This window comes from Falco naumanni, chromosome 4 (genome assembly GCF_017639655.2).
Source record: "Falco naumanni isolate bFalNau1 chromosome 4, bFalNau1.pat, whole genome shotgun sequence".
NCBI lineage: Eukaryota > Metazoa > Chordata > Aves > Falconiformes > Falconidae > Falco > Falco naumanni.
In genome coordinates this window covers 59,136,962-59,154,022 of record NC_054057.1, presented here as the reverse complement: position 1 = coordinate 59,154,022, position 17,061 = coordinate 59,136,962, and the positions used below count along the sequence as shown (strand labels likewise).

The 17,061-nt window shown below is 47.7% G+C and overlaps 1 protein-coding gene across 1 annotated transcript in view; it reads right to left on the bottom strand.

Moving 5' to 3' along the window:
- Window positions 1-13,436, bottom strand: part of LOC121088038 (vasoactive intestinal polypeptide receptor) — a 116,084-nt gene extending 102,648 nt beyond the window's left edge. Inside the window, exon 1 of the mRNA XM_040593664.1 lies at window positions 13,324-13,436. Within this exon, the coding sequence (XP_040449598.1) occupies window positions 13,324-13,380 (57 nt within the window). The 5' untranslated portion in view covers window positions 13,381-13,436. The remainder of the gene's footprint in view (window positions 1-13,323) is intronic.
- Between the last annotated feature and the right edge of the window lie 3,625 nt (window positions 13,437-17,061).

Here is a 17,061-nt window from a genome sequence, read left to right as displayed (position 1 = left end):
TCCTTTCTCTGAGTGTGTCAGCTTTCCAACCTGCAAATCAGGGCGGTGGCATTTCTCTCCTTCCCTGAAACGGCTGGGCCATCATTTAAAGGTGTGGCATGTTCTGGCCATCTTCTGGCCCAAAGAAGAACATTTAAAAACAATCCATAGAAAGCAAGTTTTTTTTTTCTTTATTCGCCCCTCTGTCAAGAAAAATAACTCAGAACTTGTGAATTTTTCTAGTTTCTTGATGAGAAGCAAAAAGGGAATAGCTATTCTATTTTTTCTCTCCCATCAATCAAGAATTAAAATCCCCAAGGATAAATATCTCCCTCACCCCCCGCAACTTTACAAGTAAAAGACCTTACCTTCACGAAAATATTTCTCAAGTAAAAGGTTAGGGGTTTGGGTTTTTTTGTTACGGAAAATACACTTGCAAGACAAACGTTCAGCAAGGGCTAATGTGAAGTGACCAGCTAACATTCTTTATATCTTGGCCTTAAGATTAATTCACAGTAACCACACATCCCCCACTCAGAGGTCAGCTGCAGCCACTAACTGGGTGACCAGTGCAGAAGTGTAATGTTTTCCCCATTGCAGTCCTCACTGTCAGTGTATAATATCGATTTAAAATTTCTCTCCCTCTCACCCAGTTGCTCACCCCTCGCGAGCAAGCTCTGTGCGTGCGCAGTCGGAGATGGCTGACCGCGTCTCTTCTGGAGAGAAACACTATTTTTAAATTCGCTGTTGTTATTTTAGTGCGGTGTGAAGGATCTGGGAGAGACTCCCTGTTGCTTGTATAAGAGCAACCGAAAATATTAATCCTCCTCTCCCTCCCATCTGAAACAAAAGATTTGCAAGAAACAGACGGCATCTGCTCTGCGAAACACCCTGCGGGCACTGGCAGACCCTGGCTCAACGCTGAGTATATGGCCAGGGACATCCTGATGAAAACCTCTCCCTGTCTCTGCTCCCTAACAAAACACTTGTTTCCCTTTGTGGCCATGATCTCCATGACAGCCTGAATGATGACACAGTTGGCTAGCAGCATGAGTCCACCATGGATGTATCCCTTGAAACAAGGGGTAACGGTGGAGAGAGCAGCGATCCAAGCCACGCGCAGAGCAAAGCCCTCCAGTTGGCTTTGGGTTTCCTGCAAGAGGAACATGCCCAAGCACACTCACACATACCTTAAAAAAAAAAAAAATTAAAGAAGAGACCAAAGGGAAGATGGCCAAAACAGGCATCATCTTCCCACTGGAGAACTGGCAAGCTGCAATACTGGGGGGACAACATGAAACCCTAGAGAGATCCTCCCCATCTCTCAACAAACCAGTAGCTTTCTAAGATGATCTGTTTCCATCCCCTACTCTCACCAGAATCAAACATGGACATGTTTCCAAGCCTGGCAAACCTCCTGTTCCTGCATTGATGGGTATATCCATACTGCATAACACCTTGCTCCTGTGAAAGGTGGTTTGCCTTGCTCAGTGTTCCCTTACACAGGAGGGTGAGCTGCATCGTGAACATTATCACACCCATCGCTCCCCCTGCATAGCTGCCTGGTGCCTACACTTCATAGAGCAGGGCTCCTCCTGAGGCAGTCCCCGTGACAGACAACACATCCCTTTAAGAAAGGGGCCAACCTCCATCACAAAAGGAGTTGGCTTTCTGGCTCTCAGCGCTGCTTTTGGCAGGTCGTTCTCACATCTCACTCCGCTCACTGCTACAAACCTGCCTACACCCAGCCAAATTCAATCCCACCCAGCACCCAAACACTCCTGCACCAGCACTAGCCTTTTACTTTGGAAGATGCTTTCATTCCCTGAGGTTACCATGAGAGCACATGTAACGGCATCACCCCCATGACATCGATTTGCAAAGCTAATCCACGATTTATAGAGATAACTACAAATTCTTTATGATGTAGGCAGACAAAAGCGCAAATAGGCAAAGGGCAAGTAAAGGAAATATATTTCTCTCATTTCCAGATTGTGTTTTAGGCATTCAGCTGCGAGTCCATCCCTAGCAGAAAGTTCATTTACAAAACCTTGAATGGAACTAAGAGCTTCTCAGCTTCATCCTGTGCCTGAAACATAGCTGAATTTATTGGTTCATCTCCTTCTACCCATGGTTACCCCAGTGGAGGCTGTTCCTTGCCTATACTTCTACCCAGGCTACTCTGCAAGGGAAATAAGCATTTATTTTCAGGTGCACTGTACTCTGGTTGGGCTCTCCTCCCAGGGCTGCAATATATATTTAATACTTGTTTCCAGAGCTGACAACCCAGGAAGCTTGAGTGGTGAACTGGCAGAGAAGAAATAATTACAAAGCAGAGGGGCACCAACCTGCCAAGCATGTTAATACCCCTTCTAGAAACAGAGACTTGACTTCTCGACAGTTCCGTAGCGGGGAAGAAAGCAAACCCGAATCAAAGACACAGTTGCTGCTTTATCATGACGATGATTTCAGTTGCGCAATAACAAATCCTGTCAAATTTGCAGCAGAGAGGAACAGGAGGAGAAATCCTGTATTAGAGCAATATGTGGAAGACAAAAAAACGCATGCTGGAAAAAGGCAGTATGGGAGAGTCAACTGCACCTGGGCTGCTCAGCGTTCCCAGCACGGGCTGTCCCTAGGACTGTTACATGTCTGGGATGCTTCTAGACAGCAGTGATCCAAGTGGGATCAGCAGACCCAGCGATCAACCTGCACAAGAGATCCCACCCCACTGTAGGACTGTTCCACAATGGATCCACCCAAAGACTGTGGTTCCTAACCCCTTTGCGGATGGCGTTCACAACTGCCGCCCTCACGTCTCTCTTCCCTGTTGCTCTCAGCTGCCCTTCCATGCAGTACTTTTCCTGTACCTCATCCTAGTCCTCACCACATCCCTAGGGAAATACCATGCTGGGATCACAGGTCTCAGCCAGTCCCCAAGGCCTCCACCACAGCTTGCAGCTGCCACTTGCACTCTCTTCCTTCTGCGTCTGTTCTTCCTGAGCAAATACAGTGCTGTTGAGCACATTAGGTGTCTTTCCTTTAGAAAACCACAATCTTTACTCATACCTTTACTTAGACGTACTTCCACAACTGAATTTAGTATTTCTGGAAGGTGGCCCTTCAATAAATCCTGGCTTTATCTGCATCTCTAACAATGATATGTAGCAAAAAAAAATTTGAACAGACAACCATAGCTTCAGCTATATAGCTCAGTTTAAAAATATTTCCAGATGCTTATTGGGCCCGTAAGACATTTCTGAGGCTCAGGTCAAGTAGACCCAAGGCAGCAAGCTCCAACTTTTAATTTCCTCTCCATCTACAAAACCGTCAGGCTTGGCTAACACAGTTTAACCACCAGAGCTGTCTGGCTCTAGGAACAGGTTCCCAGTCAAAGGAGCACAGCAAAACAGTGAAAATTTAAGAAGTGGAAGGTAAATAACCTTATGAATACAACAGGAGCCTCATGCTGGCAAAGAACTCAAGGAGACAGAAAGGTTGTTCCTGCTTTACAACCCCAAGCTTGTAAGATCCAAATGAAAAAAACCAGTCAATGTGGAAGACACAAATACACATGCCAATGTTAGAAGTCTCTTCCTCACAAGGTGTGAGTTTCATTATAGCATAGATCACGCACTTCCAACACAACTTCAGCCACTGACAGACATCCAACCAAGTGTCTCCAACAGAACAAGGGACCAAGATGATGGATCTCTGAGAGGAACATCTCACACCACAGTTTTATTTTAAAGTGCTGTTACAGCTGTGACTGACTGCTGATACATGGGACATAATAATTTTTTATTGGACCGACTAGTACAGCTAGAGAGAGAAAAAAAAGCTTTTGAAGCTCTTTGAAACACACTCAGGAAACTTCAGTCTATGCATAGGTCTGAAATACCTGTTCTGATTTTAGTCAGGTTTGTTAATTACAGAAAAAAAAGGTAATTAGCACCTGCAGAGCAGACAAATTGCTTAGCCAGGGAGGAGCTGGTAGGACCATCAGACCTTGTAGGGCTGCAGGGGTGGGTGAGTTATCACCTCTGCAACAGCAAGGAACTAGCAGGTGGTGAGACGTGAAGAAAACTGGCATGTCATAAAAATCAATGTCTCCACTGAGTTTGAGGTTTTAAACGTCCAGCAGAACCATGAATGTTAATTTGCGGGCTTGCCTTTCGGAGAGACGTTGCAGGTCTGCAGCACAGAACGATGGTAGCTATGGGTTTGCAGTAAGCTGCTCCCTCTGACCAGCACACTTGTCTTTCACCCTGTCCCACTGATAAACAGCTCCAGGCTAAACCCAGAGCAATTGTTACTCAGCTTTGTTTCTCTTTCAGACCTCAGGAAGCATTGCTATGCCTGAAAGCATATATTTTTATTTATTAAATATATATATATCAATTGTTCCAATACAAGCCTTTACTCTTGATAAATCTCGCCTCATCTGCATTGTACACATCCAGTCTGAAGCTAATAAGCCCTTGACAGTATACTGTTTGCTGAAATGTGTATGACTTCCCAGGGCAAGGAGCAGAGAACGGGCCAAAGAGGAACAAAGTTTAATTTTGCTAAAATGGTGCTACAAAAGAAACTGTGTGGGCATGAGAAAAGAACAAGAATCCCTGCACTCAAAACCACAGCCCGTGTCCCAGCTGCAAAGCACCAGCAGGTGAAATAAAGCTTTGCACTGAGAAACTGTGCAAAAAGGAAACTACAACAAGAGTCGGTGAGTAGAGCAAAACAGAAGGGGTGGGAAAATTCCTTGAGAGGAATCACTGCAGCACTGAAATGAAGTGCGTGGCATAGCTGAGACCCACACGGCTCTGCAACTGTGTTTAATGTCATTCCCCCCCAAAATGTAAGCAGCCTAGCAGTCAACACTTGAGCACGTCAGTAATCCTTCACCTAGTGTCTGGCCTCCTTTCTGTGCCCTGTGAAGTTGGGAACAGTCTCAGCAGCAGCATTTTTCTCTGCCTTTGAGCATGTCAAGCAAAAAGAAAACATGTTCCTATTGTGAAAAAAGCTGGAAAAGCCTAATTATGCTTAAGAGCCAGGATGAAAATGAAAAATAACCAGATGGATGCAGACATGGCAGGAAACAAGTGGCTTGTTTCAGTGTTGGCTCGTTTGCACTTGCACCTTGCTTTGAAATGACTCCAGGGCAACAAGAAAACCCCGTGACCTCCCCAGGGAGGGAGTCCCAAAGGGGTCCCCAGGCAGCACAGGGCTGGCAGAGGGTCTCCAGCACCCCTCCATGTAGCTCCCACCACATGGCAGGACTCAGCAAGGGGAACAAAGCAGCCACATCCTTTTGCGTTCCTTGCTGAATTGTTCCAAATTACTCGCCCTAAATTACAGGGGAAAAAGCAGCCAAGAAATACTGGGCACCACTCAGGATTGAGCCCAATCACTGATGGCAAGGAGGATAAAGTAGCTTTAGCAGCAGGATATGTGCAACCATGTCAGCTAGCATGGCTGCAGCTCCACGGCCGAGCAGTCTGCCTTTGGGCAAGGATGTCATTCGCCCCCTCCCTCTGCAAGAAGACACATCTGGTAGGGCAGGGGGGTTTAATCTCTTCTCAGTAAACTCCGGAGGGCTGTGAAAGGTGACATAAGAAAAAAACAACCAACAGATAAGGACATACATCCCACATAGCCATGAATGGGATGAACTTTCTAAAGGGGTTCACCTCTCCCCTGAAAAGCGGCTAGGGATCTGTAATGGGAAAGCAGCTATAAAAAACATAATTATTACATTCACTTAAGATAAGAGTTGAATTTGGCTACAGCAAAATAAAGGTGGAAGAGGTATAATCTCCAGCAGGATTTGGATTCTGGCTGTTTCCAAGCTAAGTGCACAAAAGTGCTGTATCAGCATTGAGGCAGCTTTTCATTTTGGCGCAAATCTACAGAGTTGTTATGGATCTTTTTTTTTTGGAGGGGTGGGCATCAGGCTCAGCATATTTAATTTTGTTTCCTTTTTGCCTTGCAAAGGGGCTTGCTGCTTAAAGTTTGAACTGCAGCAGTCTGGCCACTAAGGAAAGATGAAATAAAAGCTGCTTTTCAGTAATGAATAAAGCAGGCTGCAGGGGAAAGCTCAGCGTGAGCAGGTTTTCTTCTTTTTTTCACTCTTACACAACACAAGAGAAACCCAGGGAGGGATTCAGCTTGCAGCTTAAGATCCCTAAATGTAGGTGTCTACCTGAGGACTGAACTGCTGCTGCAGTCCATGAGGGTTCAGAAACATGCATAACAGAGGCACGTGGTGCCATTTCAGATAACTTTATTTTCTGTGTTCATAGCATCCACGTGGGGCTGGCAGATAACACAGCAGCTGCAGGGGCTTCGCTCTCCACAAACGGACGGTGTGGGACAACGGGATATTTTCCAAAATGGCCTGAGGTGTCCAAGATGGAGCAGCCAAACCCAACCTGACAACAATGCTGACCACAACAGGAGCTCAGACCACGCAGGTCACATGTAGACACCTATGCAGAAATGCCAAAACGTAGGTGTCCTGATCTGCCAGGTGAATCCCACCCCAAGGCCACCTGCAAGGAAGCCCACAGACTGATTAGCTGTGATAGACAATGACATTTATAAGGCCCCTGGAGACACTCGCTGCTCAGATATTGGTTGTGATGTTACAGATCACCAGGTATTAATTGAAACATCTGTTAAACACAGAATCAAGGTTGGAGCCTCAAAGAAACATCTTTTAAAAAGGTACCAAATAGACTTCAGCTTTACAAAGAAGACAAAGTATTGATATTTTCCCCTCCAGACAAGAATCGTATTTAAATAGATTTTAAATAGATTTTTTTTTCTTCCCTCTTGATGAGGTGCAGTTTCACAGGGATGAAAATTAAAAAAATGTGGAGCTTCTACTCAGCTTCGCAACTATCAGGAGTAGAAACATCCCTGAGCCTGCTGCAAAAGCAAGGAGGGGATGACAGGGATGGTGGCTCAGCAAACAGAGTTGGGGGCTCCCTACTCAGTTCCTTTGGTCTCTTCTCAACTTTAAATCAAAGCAAATCAATGAAGCTGAGGCATGACATCCAGGAGATTTTATCAAAACAACATGGCCAAGTCTGTTGTCCAGCCCACTAGTGAAATGCATCTGAAAATAATCCTGATTTGGTTCTGAATTAGAAAATAATCCCAAATCAATTCTAACATTTGAATTTAAAATCCAACCGATGGAAGGGTAAGTCTCCATTCCCCAGCAGTGCAAAAAATGGAAGGGTTAAACTTCTCACCCCCAGGGCAGTCACTAACTATCTAATGTCGTTAATAGAGGAGTTTAAGGCTGTTACCATCCACTCTTTCAGTTGCCTGGAAAAGTGACTTTGTTAACATGAAGTACACCAGTGTCTCTAAAATTCATGTACAGCTCACAAGCTAAAATAGGCCTTTAAGTCACAGAAATACTGTATATATAAAAGTTAGTGCTGTAGATAAAATCTGGCACAATAAACCACCAGTAAAGCAGCCCTAATGTGTGTTTTCCAGCCGTAAGCAAACCACAACACATACCCCTGCACGCAAAAACGTCCCTAAATTCACTTTATGAACCAACCATCTAAAAATTACTGAACTGAGTTCTGTCGTCACCTACGCTAACTTCGCACCAGGGCTGCATGACTTCAGGGCACTGCATCTGCCTGCATCCGCATGACTGACGGATGAGCGGGGGAAAGAGTATGTAAGGCAAGGACTGTAACAGCAACAAAAAATCACACCTGCTTCCGCCTCTTAACCTTACCTGCTCGCTCCCAGCGGGTCAGGCCATGTTCACGTAGGCTATTTATATTTGTGCAGATTGGCAATTATTAAACATAAGTGCTCTCGCTATTATAGCTCTTCCCTCATTAGGGTTTATGCATGAGGTTAAGCAGTTTAAAAGTGATTTGTAGCAAAGCTAATCGCCAGTAGATGCTTCTAACGAAGCTGAAGTTTCAGGATAGAAAGTCTTGGTACTTCATTAACAACATCCTTATCAGAAGGAAACTGCACTTTTATTCACATCTCCAGAAGCCTTTAGGTTTTCTAAAAACCCAGTGCTGAAGAAGTCTGGCAACACCCCATTCAAGAAATAAAAGAGCTGCATAAGGGTGCACAGAGCATCCAGCACTTGGTGGCATTGGGGAGCCCATCTTCTTCTCAAACCCTCCCCCCGGCACTTTCTGAGACCTAATGAATGAACCCTCCCCTGCATTATGGGTCCTGTAATGTGAAAGGTGAAGCTCGTGCCTGGAGAGATGAACCACCCCAGAAAAATCCCTGGTGGTCAGGCATGAAGCCAAGCATGCTGCAGGTTGCTCCAAAAGGGAACGGTGACAAGAAGACCGCTCAGCTGGTGAACAGCCTTCCCCAGCCATGCACAGGACCTCCCCATCACGGGTGAGCTGTGTTAGCTCTGGATGGAGGCCAGTCTGATGGCTGGCATCCCTGCCCTGCCCCTCTCACACCTCAAAACCAAGGACCTGATTTTCCTTCCTCTGCTGTCCTCTGGGATCTCATTTTCGAAGGCCAAGACGTCTCCCCTCTTGGCTCGGTTCCCACCCAAATGAAGCTGTGAGAGCTCTTGACTTCTGGAAAACATCTGGGAGCGTGGAAGGGAAATCACAGGCATTCAGCACTCACCGAGGAAACCCTGCCTGGCTGCACAGGGTGGGAGGGCAAACGGCAGGCTCAGCGAGTCTCACGGAGGGAGCAGGAGCTTCTGACCTGCCTGCCTGTTTATCCATCCATGCTCTCCATGCCACCTGTTGGACCACAACTCCAGCCCCTCCTGCTCTGGGGTCTCCAGGCACCTCCAACCCATTTTGTCTATGGTTTTGGCCCACGACTGAGGATTTTTCTTGGCTGCATTTCCTAGATTTTGGTCCTTACAAATGACTTTCCTCTTCTTTCCAATACAGCAGGGAGAAAGTGGCTGAGGCCAGAGAATGGGGCTGTATTTAACCACACAACCGGCACTGGAAAACCACATATCCATTTCCACTGACCCAGCGTGATGCAACAGTGATCCCACTCGCAGCAGTGAAATGACACTGTCACACTTGTGCTGACTTGGTCTGAGGGCAGGATGTGACCTATGGAGTTCATAAAACCAAGCTAAGTCCTGCTCCTCATCAAAACTTGAGTAACACCTTTTATCCTGCACAGATAATTTGACTCCCTTCCTGAATTTGAGCCGCAGATGCCATGCAGAGTGTTACAAATCTCCTCCAAGTGCGCTCAGCTCTGAGTAAAAAAAAATAAACTATCATCTCGTCTTGGGTCTCATTGATCTACACAGTGTCTGGTGCCCTTCCTCAGACTGCCAATAAATGGGACACTTGATGCTTAACAGGGAGACTTCCTTTCTGTCCCTCTTCCCCCTCTCCTTCAAACTAGGCCAAATACCAGGTAACTTCCCACTCCTACCAGGCTTCCCTGCCCCCCCCCCCCCAAAAAAAAAAAATAAAGAAAATATAGGTTTGCCATTTCCAAGGCAGCCTTGCAGCTGGTGCCTCCGGAGGGCTGAAAGCCCTCTTTCACGACACTGATCCCATCACTTACTCATGCCCCAGCTTCCCACTTGCAAAATGTGCACAGCACCTCTCTGCTTTGTATCCACCAACTACCACAACCTCCCCCCGCACCTGGATACTGAAGTGAGAAGAGACAAATAGCATTCAGCAAAGCCACACCACTGTGAAACAATAAAACAAGAACAAAACGTCACGGCAACCTCACAAGCCAGCACTGGAAGGACTCAGCACAAAGCACAGCACACCTTACTTTGCATTTTCATCTGGTGCAGCCCTCTGGCTGTCACACTGCTGCTGATATTACAACAGGAAGGAGTTTGAACTAGAGTATTTTTAAAGCACCGTAAAAAGGGTGAAACACAGATACAGACCCAAATTCATGAGTCAGGCAGCTTTCTCTGTCCATGGTCCCATCTACCTCCTGGTGCTGCATATTTGGCAACTATCCCTCTTTTTAAAAAAACCCCGGTGGACTCATCTCCTTTTACAATACATCAAGGTTCCCCTCCTGTCCGGTTCTCCAGACTTTTCCTGCTGGAGACAGACCTCTCAGCTGTGGGGAGGGTGCAATAATTATGGTGTGAATCCCCTTGCTGACATACTGGCAGGCTGGAATAAAACACTGTTGGAAATAGCCTTAAATATTCCACATGGAATATTTTTTTCTTGCCTCAGATACTGTGGTTTTGCCTATTTTTCTGTTTTGCCTCATTATGTCCTAAGTAAGAGCTTCTAAAATATATGTACTGCTGAAAATATGTACTCTGAAAACTTCCAGCATTATAAAGAGGCAATGAGACTCTCAAAGCTACCCAGATACAGGGTTGGGCAACTGGTTCTCCTAAATAAAGTCAGTCATGCATTTACGCATGTATAAATTTAATAAATCATACACTCAGTAACACACGGAGGGTTTGTGGCAAGGCCTTTGTTAAACACATGTTGTTACTGCGAAAGGATCTGTGTGTCGGACGCAGGAATTCAGCTGGAGGATTCTGGTGAGAACCTTGCCTTTTTGTCAGAAACATTGATTATTTTGTTTTAAACACATTTATCTCACTTCTCAGGCTCAGTCAATGACAGGACGAAAGAGATACAGATGCAGCTGCAGTGGTTGTCCCAAGAGCTTAAATTTAACTGTTTTTTTACAATGGCCCTGCTTCCAGTATTTACACTTGGACTGCTAAAGCTAAAGGATCAAATCTGAGGTTTTTATTCCTTTCCATCACACATCTACTTCATGGCTGAAGTAGAATAAAACTCTTGAAGAAAAGCACAAATTACACCAGCTGGCTAGATTTGGTTAATTCAATGAGCTTGCAGTCTGAAGGCATGTGGAATCCACCAACTGCTTTGAATTAGCCACATCTCATTTACCAGACACACACTGGGACAAAAAATAGCCCACTATGTAGCTCTCTGGGCCAGATTATCTTAGTTACACCCCTGAAAAGGTAAACTGACCCACTAGAACCTAGCAGGGATTATTCTGGATTTACACCTTGCCCTCCCTTCCCACCTTTAGCACTTCAGAATGTTAAAGGCTGATGGCTGCAGGAGGCAGGTCTCTGGTGAGCATGGTCTGATGAACTACAGCAAATGAGATTTGCCCAATTTCCTTTTTTACCACATTTGTAGATCGTGAGAGGCCGAGGTGAAAGTTTATAACAGCAATTAGAAACCACATGGCTGCAACAGTTTTATAGCACTGAACTTCTCAATCTGCCAGTCATTCTTGTTCAGAGTTTTTCCAAGGACATACCAATAAAAATTATCACAATAAATTATAAGAAGGAAAAAAAAAACCCACCCACAACTCTACTGACCCATCGTAGTCCCAGAGCCAGGTTGTTACAACTGCTGAATTATTTTCGCTGTAAAAATGAGCACCGAATCCCAGGTCTAAACTGAGAAACAAAACCAAAGGTGATTTTCTCTAGCACTGAGGCACTTCAGCATTAGTCACCTTGCAGATCAGCACTGATAAGGAGCATGTGAATCTCTTTAACCTACTAGTATGAACCAGGTCCCAGGAACATTAACACAACAAAAGAATGAGAAAACAACCAACGGTTCTACTAAACCAAGGGCAAGTGAGATAAAGTATGAAAAAACAAGATAATAAAAAGGGTTGAAAAGGAACCAGTACCGGATTGCACCGAGGCTGTGCCATGCCATTGTCCCAAAGCTTCAGGGGTTTGTGCTTATTGACAGCCAAGTATTGATGGCAAGGACACCAACAGCACCACCAGAAGGGCCCGATCCTGCCACCATTTGCATGACAAATCTCAGCAGGCTACAGGACTTAACTCTCCATAGGATCTGGCCCCAGAGGACCTCTTAATGCCAACAGTGTTTCAAGAAATGGGATTTTTGCCATGGGCTTCAGTGGAAGTGAGAGTTGGAGCAGACCCAGCAGCTTATGGGACCGCTGCCCCCCTCTCATTTCCCCAGCTTCAGCCTTGGACATGAGCTATTTTGGATCTTCCCTAAAGCAAAGTCTGTAGAATTCCAGGAACTAATTGCCTGGTCATTTTTTTTAATAGTTTAATCCATTTTCCCAGCCTGTTCTTTCTCAAATAAAGTCTTTGGCAATGCAGATGGCTGGGTGGCTCATGGTGACAGGGGAAAAAAATGAAATAAGTGTCTCATTTCTTAAGGGACAAGGCGGGGGGAGGGGGGGGGGGAGGAAGAAAGGTGAGAGGAGCGATGCAGTGACAAAACTGGGTTACCTTCCCCTCTCTGAGGCTGGGCTTGGTCGGTCTGACTCTACTGGGGGTCGGTGCTGCTCGGAGCACGCCACTGTCACCGCTGCCACCAGCCCAGCAGAGCCAACAGAAGCGAGCTACAACCAAGTACCGATGGCACCACCTCAGCTCCTGTGGGTGCCAACCCAACACAACGTTGGTGAGGAAACCTCACCTTCCAGAGGGAGAAAACACGTGTGGGAGAAGATCCAAAGTAAGAAGGGAAGGCAGGCTCGGCCAGCACCCCATCTCCGCGCCACCCCAGCCTGCCGAGCAGAAACGGTCCCGCTAGGAACCGGGCGCTGCAGGGGAACGAGCTGCAGGAACAAAAGCGTCGGAGCCCCGTGTCTGCCCAGGGTGCGGGGACAAGCGGCTCCTGCACCCACGTGTGCGCACACGGCCGGTCGGCAGCAGAAACCAGCCCCTTCGATAATCGCACCCGCTGCGACGAGCCACCTGCGGGGGGACGACACAGCCCCGACCCAGGGACCTGCGAGCGTGGCGGTGACACGCAGCAGGGACCCAGCAGCCGGCAAACGCAGCCAGTGCTCGGGGCTCCTGCTCCGCGCCGGGGCCGCGCACCCTCGCCGGCTGTGCCCCCGCGAGCGGCGCCTGCGGAACTTCTCCCGGGCACTCGCTCCTGGACGGCAGGCAGGTCCCACCGGGAACCCCTGCCCCGCCGCCGGGGAATTTCATCCCCTTACCCCCTGTTTTAGGGCAGGGGGAGCTTTGCACAAAACGACCGAGCTCCTGAACAGAGCAACCACAGCAAAGCGACAGAAAAGCCAGGCTGCAAACCTGAATGACAACAAAACCAGGAGTCTGAAATAAAACGCGAACAGCCCCTCACCCGGCGGATTCCTCCAGATCGAGAGATCCTCTCGCTCCTGAAGAGGAACCGTACCTCCCACAGGAAAATGCCGCGGCTGCTGTGTGCCAGTTACGGGGCCGGGGGGGACGGGACCCCCCACGGCGCACCTGCCTGACCCGGCGCCACTTGCAAAGTTGTCCCAAAGTTTGCCCGCGGCTGCACGGACGCGGCCCGGCGCGGCACTCACCGCCGAGAGGAGCCAGCCCAGCAGCGGCAGCACGACGCCCAGCACCCCGCTCTCCATGCCGCACCCGCGGGCACCCCGCACCGCCGGCCCCGGCCGCTGCCGCCAGCGCTGCGCCCGCTCCCGCCGCCCGCCTGCGCGCGCCCCGCCAGCCGGGGGGGGAGGGGAGGCAGGGGAGGGGAGGGGAGGGGAGGGGAGGGGACACCGGCGGCTCCGCACCGCGCGCTCCGCCGCCCCCGCCACCCCCCGCGCGGGGCGGGGCCGCACCGCCCCCAGCCCCAGGTGCCGCGGGGAGGCTGCGCTGCGCGGGGCGGTCGCGCCCCGGCCCCGGCCCATGCCCCTGCCCCTGCCCCTGCCCCGGCCCCGGTCCCTGTCCCGGTCCCGGTTCTTGCTCCTGCCCCTGCCCCTACCCCGGCCGCCCGCTGAGCTCACCCGAGTCCTCCCTCCCCCCTTCCTCCGCCCCCTCTTCTTTCACCCTTTATTGATTTACCCTTCTTTTGCCTCTTCCTCTGGTTTTCTCTTCTCTTGTCCTCCTGGTTTGCCTTCTTTCCCCTTTCTGTCTCCTTTTTCCCTCTTTCCCTTTTCCTTCCTCTCTTTCTCCCTGCTCGTTTTTTCCTTTTTCCTTTTCCATTCTTTCCCTTCTTTATTTCCCTTTTCCTCTTTTTTCTCTTCTCCATCTTTTTTCCCCCCTTTCTCTCCTTTCCCATATTTCCTTTTCAGTTTCCCCCTTTCCTCCCTCTTCCTTTTCCCCTTTGTTTCCCTGTTTCTTTTTGCCCTTCTATCCCCTTTTTCCTTTTTTTTCCCCTTTCCCCCTTTTTCCACTTTTTACGCCTCCCCTAATTTTTATGCCTCTTCTGCTTTTTATACCTTTTCTGTTACCTCCTTTTTATTTTTTTGGTTTCTTCCGTTTCCTTTTTGCTTCCTTTGTTAATTTCTCACCATTTAACTTGTGTTTTATTTTAATTTAATTTATTTTTTTTTATTAAGCGTTGCAATAGGGTGGAGAGGAACCAAGGCTGAGGAAAAGAGCAAAGCTTAATTTTCCATTTTCACCCCCAGCCAACGCGGTCACTGCAGGATTCCCCCAGCTCCAGGGCAAGCAGCCTGCAGACCCCTAGCCTGCAGTGCAAGAGCATCGCCCCTCTCTGCCGAGCGCGGGGGTCCCTGCTGGGATGGCCCTGGGAGAGGCTGAGCAGGGTGATGGGAGCGCTGCTGTTAGTAGGGGCAGCAGGCAGAGGCACAGGAGCTGGCCCGGTGCTGCTGTGAGCTCCGCAGCGGGGCTGAGCTGTGCTGGGAAAGGGACCCAGCACCGCTGGGGTGGAGAGTAGAGGTTGGTTGGGGTGTTTGGCTTCCTCTGAAATAGCTGCTTGGTTAGAAGGGGGTTAAGTGGACCAAAGTTTGGAAGTCCCAACCAGACTGAGTGAGTCTGTATGTCCTTTCTCTGTCTTTCTCCTCAAAGAAAGAAAGTTCCAAGGTGCCGGTCAGTGACATGACATTTCTGAATTTCTCATTTTGGAAGAGCAGCTCAAGACCACATTAACCCTCATTATGGATGCAAATGTGGAAATCCCTCCCCTCTCCAGCACATTACAGAGCATTTCCGTTAGTATTAAGGGCAACGCTCTTTTCAACTCAAGAACCCAAAGGTATAGGCTTGCTTTAGCATAAACACCTGAACAAGTCCCATCAATAAAGGTAACAATAAGAAAAATAGTACCCTCCTTGCAGTTCTTTTCTCCTCAATCCTGCTAGATTGTCCAGCTCAAACAGATGGACAGATTTGTTGTCTTTTAAACCACCTGCCAAAGAGAGAAAGCAAAATAGTCAGATTTGGGAGGCCCTGGAGAGAGTCTAATTCCCTAATTCCAGGCTGTTTGACTTACTAACACGACCAGGAATCTGCCATTTTTAGGGAAAGGGCTCAATAGTTCAAAACCTAAAATTGTATCTAGCCTTTAGCTCTTGTTAACAAATCACTAAGCCATTCACTTTTTAAATATAACATGCAAAGGGTCAGAAAAACAGTTTAATATCTTTTTTTCCCCTTTACTCTTTATGGAAAGACCTGAGCTTTTGTTGGGATCTGAAGGACTTTTTTCCCCTTTTCTTTTGCATTTGGTATGAAAAATCCTGGTCCTCTCTCTTGTTTCTCATTGTAGGCTTGATTGTGGCTTATAATTGCCAGTGTAAAAAGAGGGACAAGATATTAATTACATCAATTAGTTGTACAATGGTTTGAACACGCGACAAAGCTATACAAAGCTCAGTTCGGATGGTAAAATGACAGGGGAATGGTCGATTAGCTGGTCACTGCCTCTCGCTGCTAATAATAGCCACTTTGTGTGTGCTTATTTCATTCATTCATGCAGCCTGAACGCTTTCAAGTAGCCTGTTAAAGACAGATTTCCCCGAGGGGGAGAGGCAAAAGTATTGACAGATGTTCCTCTTTAGTTTCTTTGCAGAGAGCAAATCTGAAGGTTGCGTGTCTCGTGGCAGTGATTTTCCAGGAAAAGTCCCAACCGCTTTTGGGTGGTCCCTTTTGCCCTGCACTGGGTTGGGGTCCAGCCAGTCCGATGTGCCGCGGGCATCAAGTGAACTCCACGGTGCTGGGAGCAGCCTTTGGGGTTGATCTGAACCCACCTCCTGCTATTTCATCCCACCCCCCGCAAACCTTACACCACCAGTACCAGTGAACACACGTTCCCTTCTCCATGTGGCTAAAGATTTTGTATCCAGCTTCTTTTTTGCAGGCTGAAACGCCCCATGGTCTCTGACCTGGAGCCTGCGCCATACCTTTGGCATCCTTTTTGCCACCTCTTGTACCCATCCTTGTGCCCGTGTATCCTCTTTGAGACAAGGAAGGGAGCCAGAAGGATTCAAACTTTGCTGCACTGTGGTTTTACGGAGTGGTGTAGATGGTCATGGTTGAAACCTTTATTTTTCGCCTTATGTGGGTGGGGACAGGAGCATTCCCAAGTATTAAGCTGACTTGCTGATGTGTTATAATACCACAATGTATTTCCCCTCAAAGGATGGTTCTTTTTTGATCCTATCTCTGTGTAAATCAATTAGATATGTTGTGGGAGGTTTTGCTCATTTGCTTCACTTCCCATCTAACCATGCTGAAGTTCACCTTCCACTTTGCTGTGCTGCTGGGAGGTTGGGACTCGCCCCACTGTGTTTCCATTCTCCTAATCTCTGCAAAAGATTTTACTAGGCAATGTGGGAGTGGGAGTGTAGTAGCTGCTTGGTGTTGGACAGGATCTCTGCTAACAGATGTAGCAGACTAGAAGGCATTTTTTTCTCATCTCAGTCATGAACAATTCAGGAAAGTCTTGCTCTAATTCCCCTTCACATCAGTAGTGGCACAGTTACTTCAGTGATGGCCATCTTGGGCTAGCACATCTTGCCTGTGGCTGCCTTACCTCATTACCATTATTTAACCCTCTTTCTTAAAGGTAATTAACATCTGAGCTGAGGCATTTATCATAAAATGGCTTATCTTTCTGGATATTGCTGAGGAAAAATATCATGCAAACGTAAGAAATTTTGGTGGAAAGTGAGAGCAGGGGTAAAGAAAACCAGCTGGGTTGTCTTCTGCCTGTGGTGGTTTTTTATTCTCTCTGCCCCTGGAAATCAGAAATACAAAGACTGTTCATGATAGTGTCTAGAAGGACAATATTTGAGAGCTGATTCATGCGGTAGTTCACTGAAGGCTGGATTTGCTGTTCTGTGCCCTTG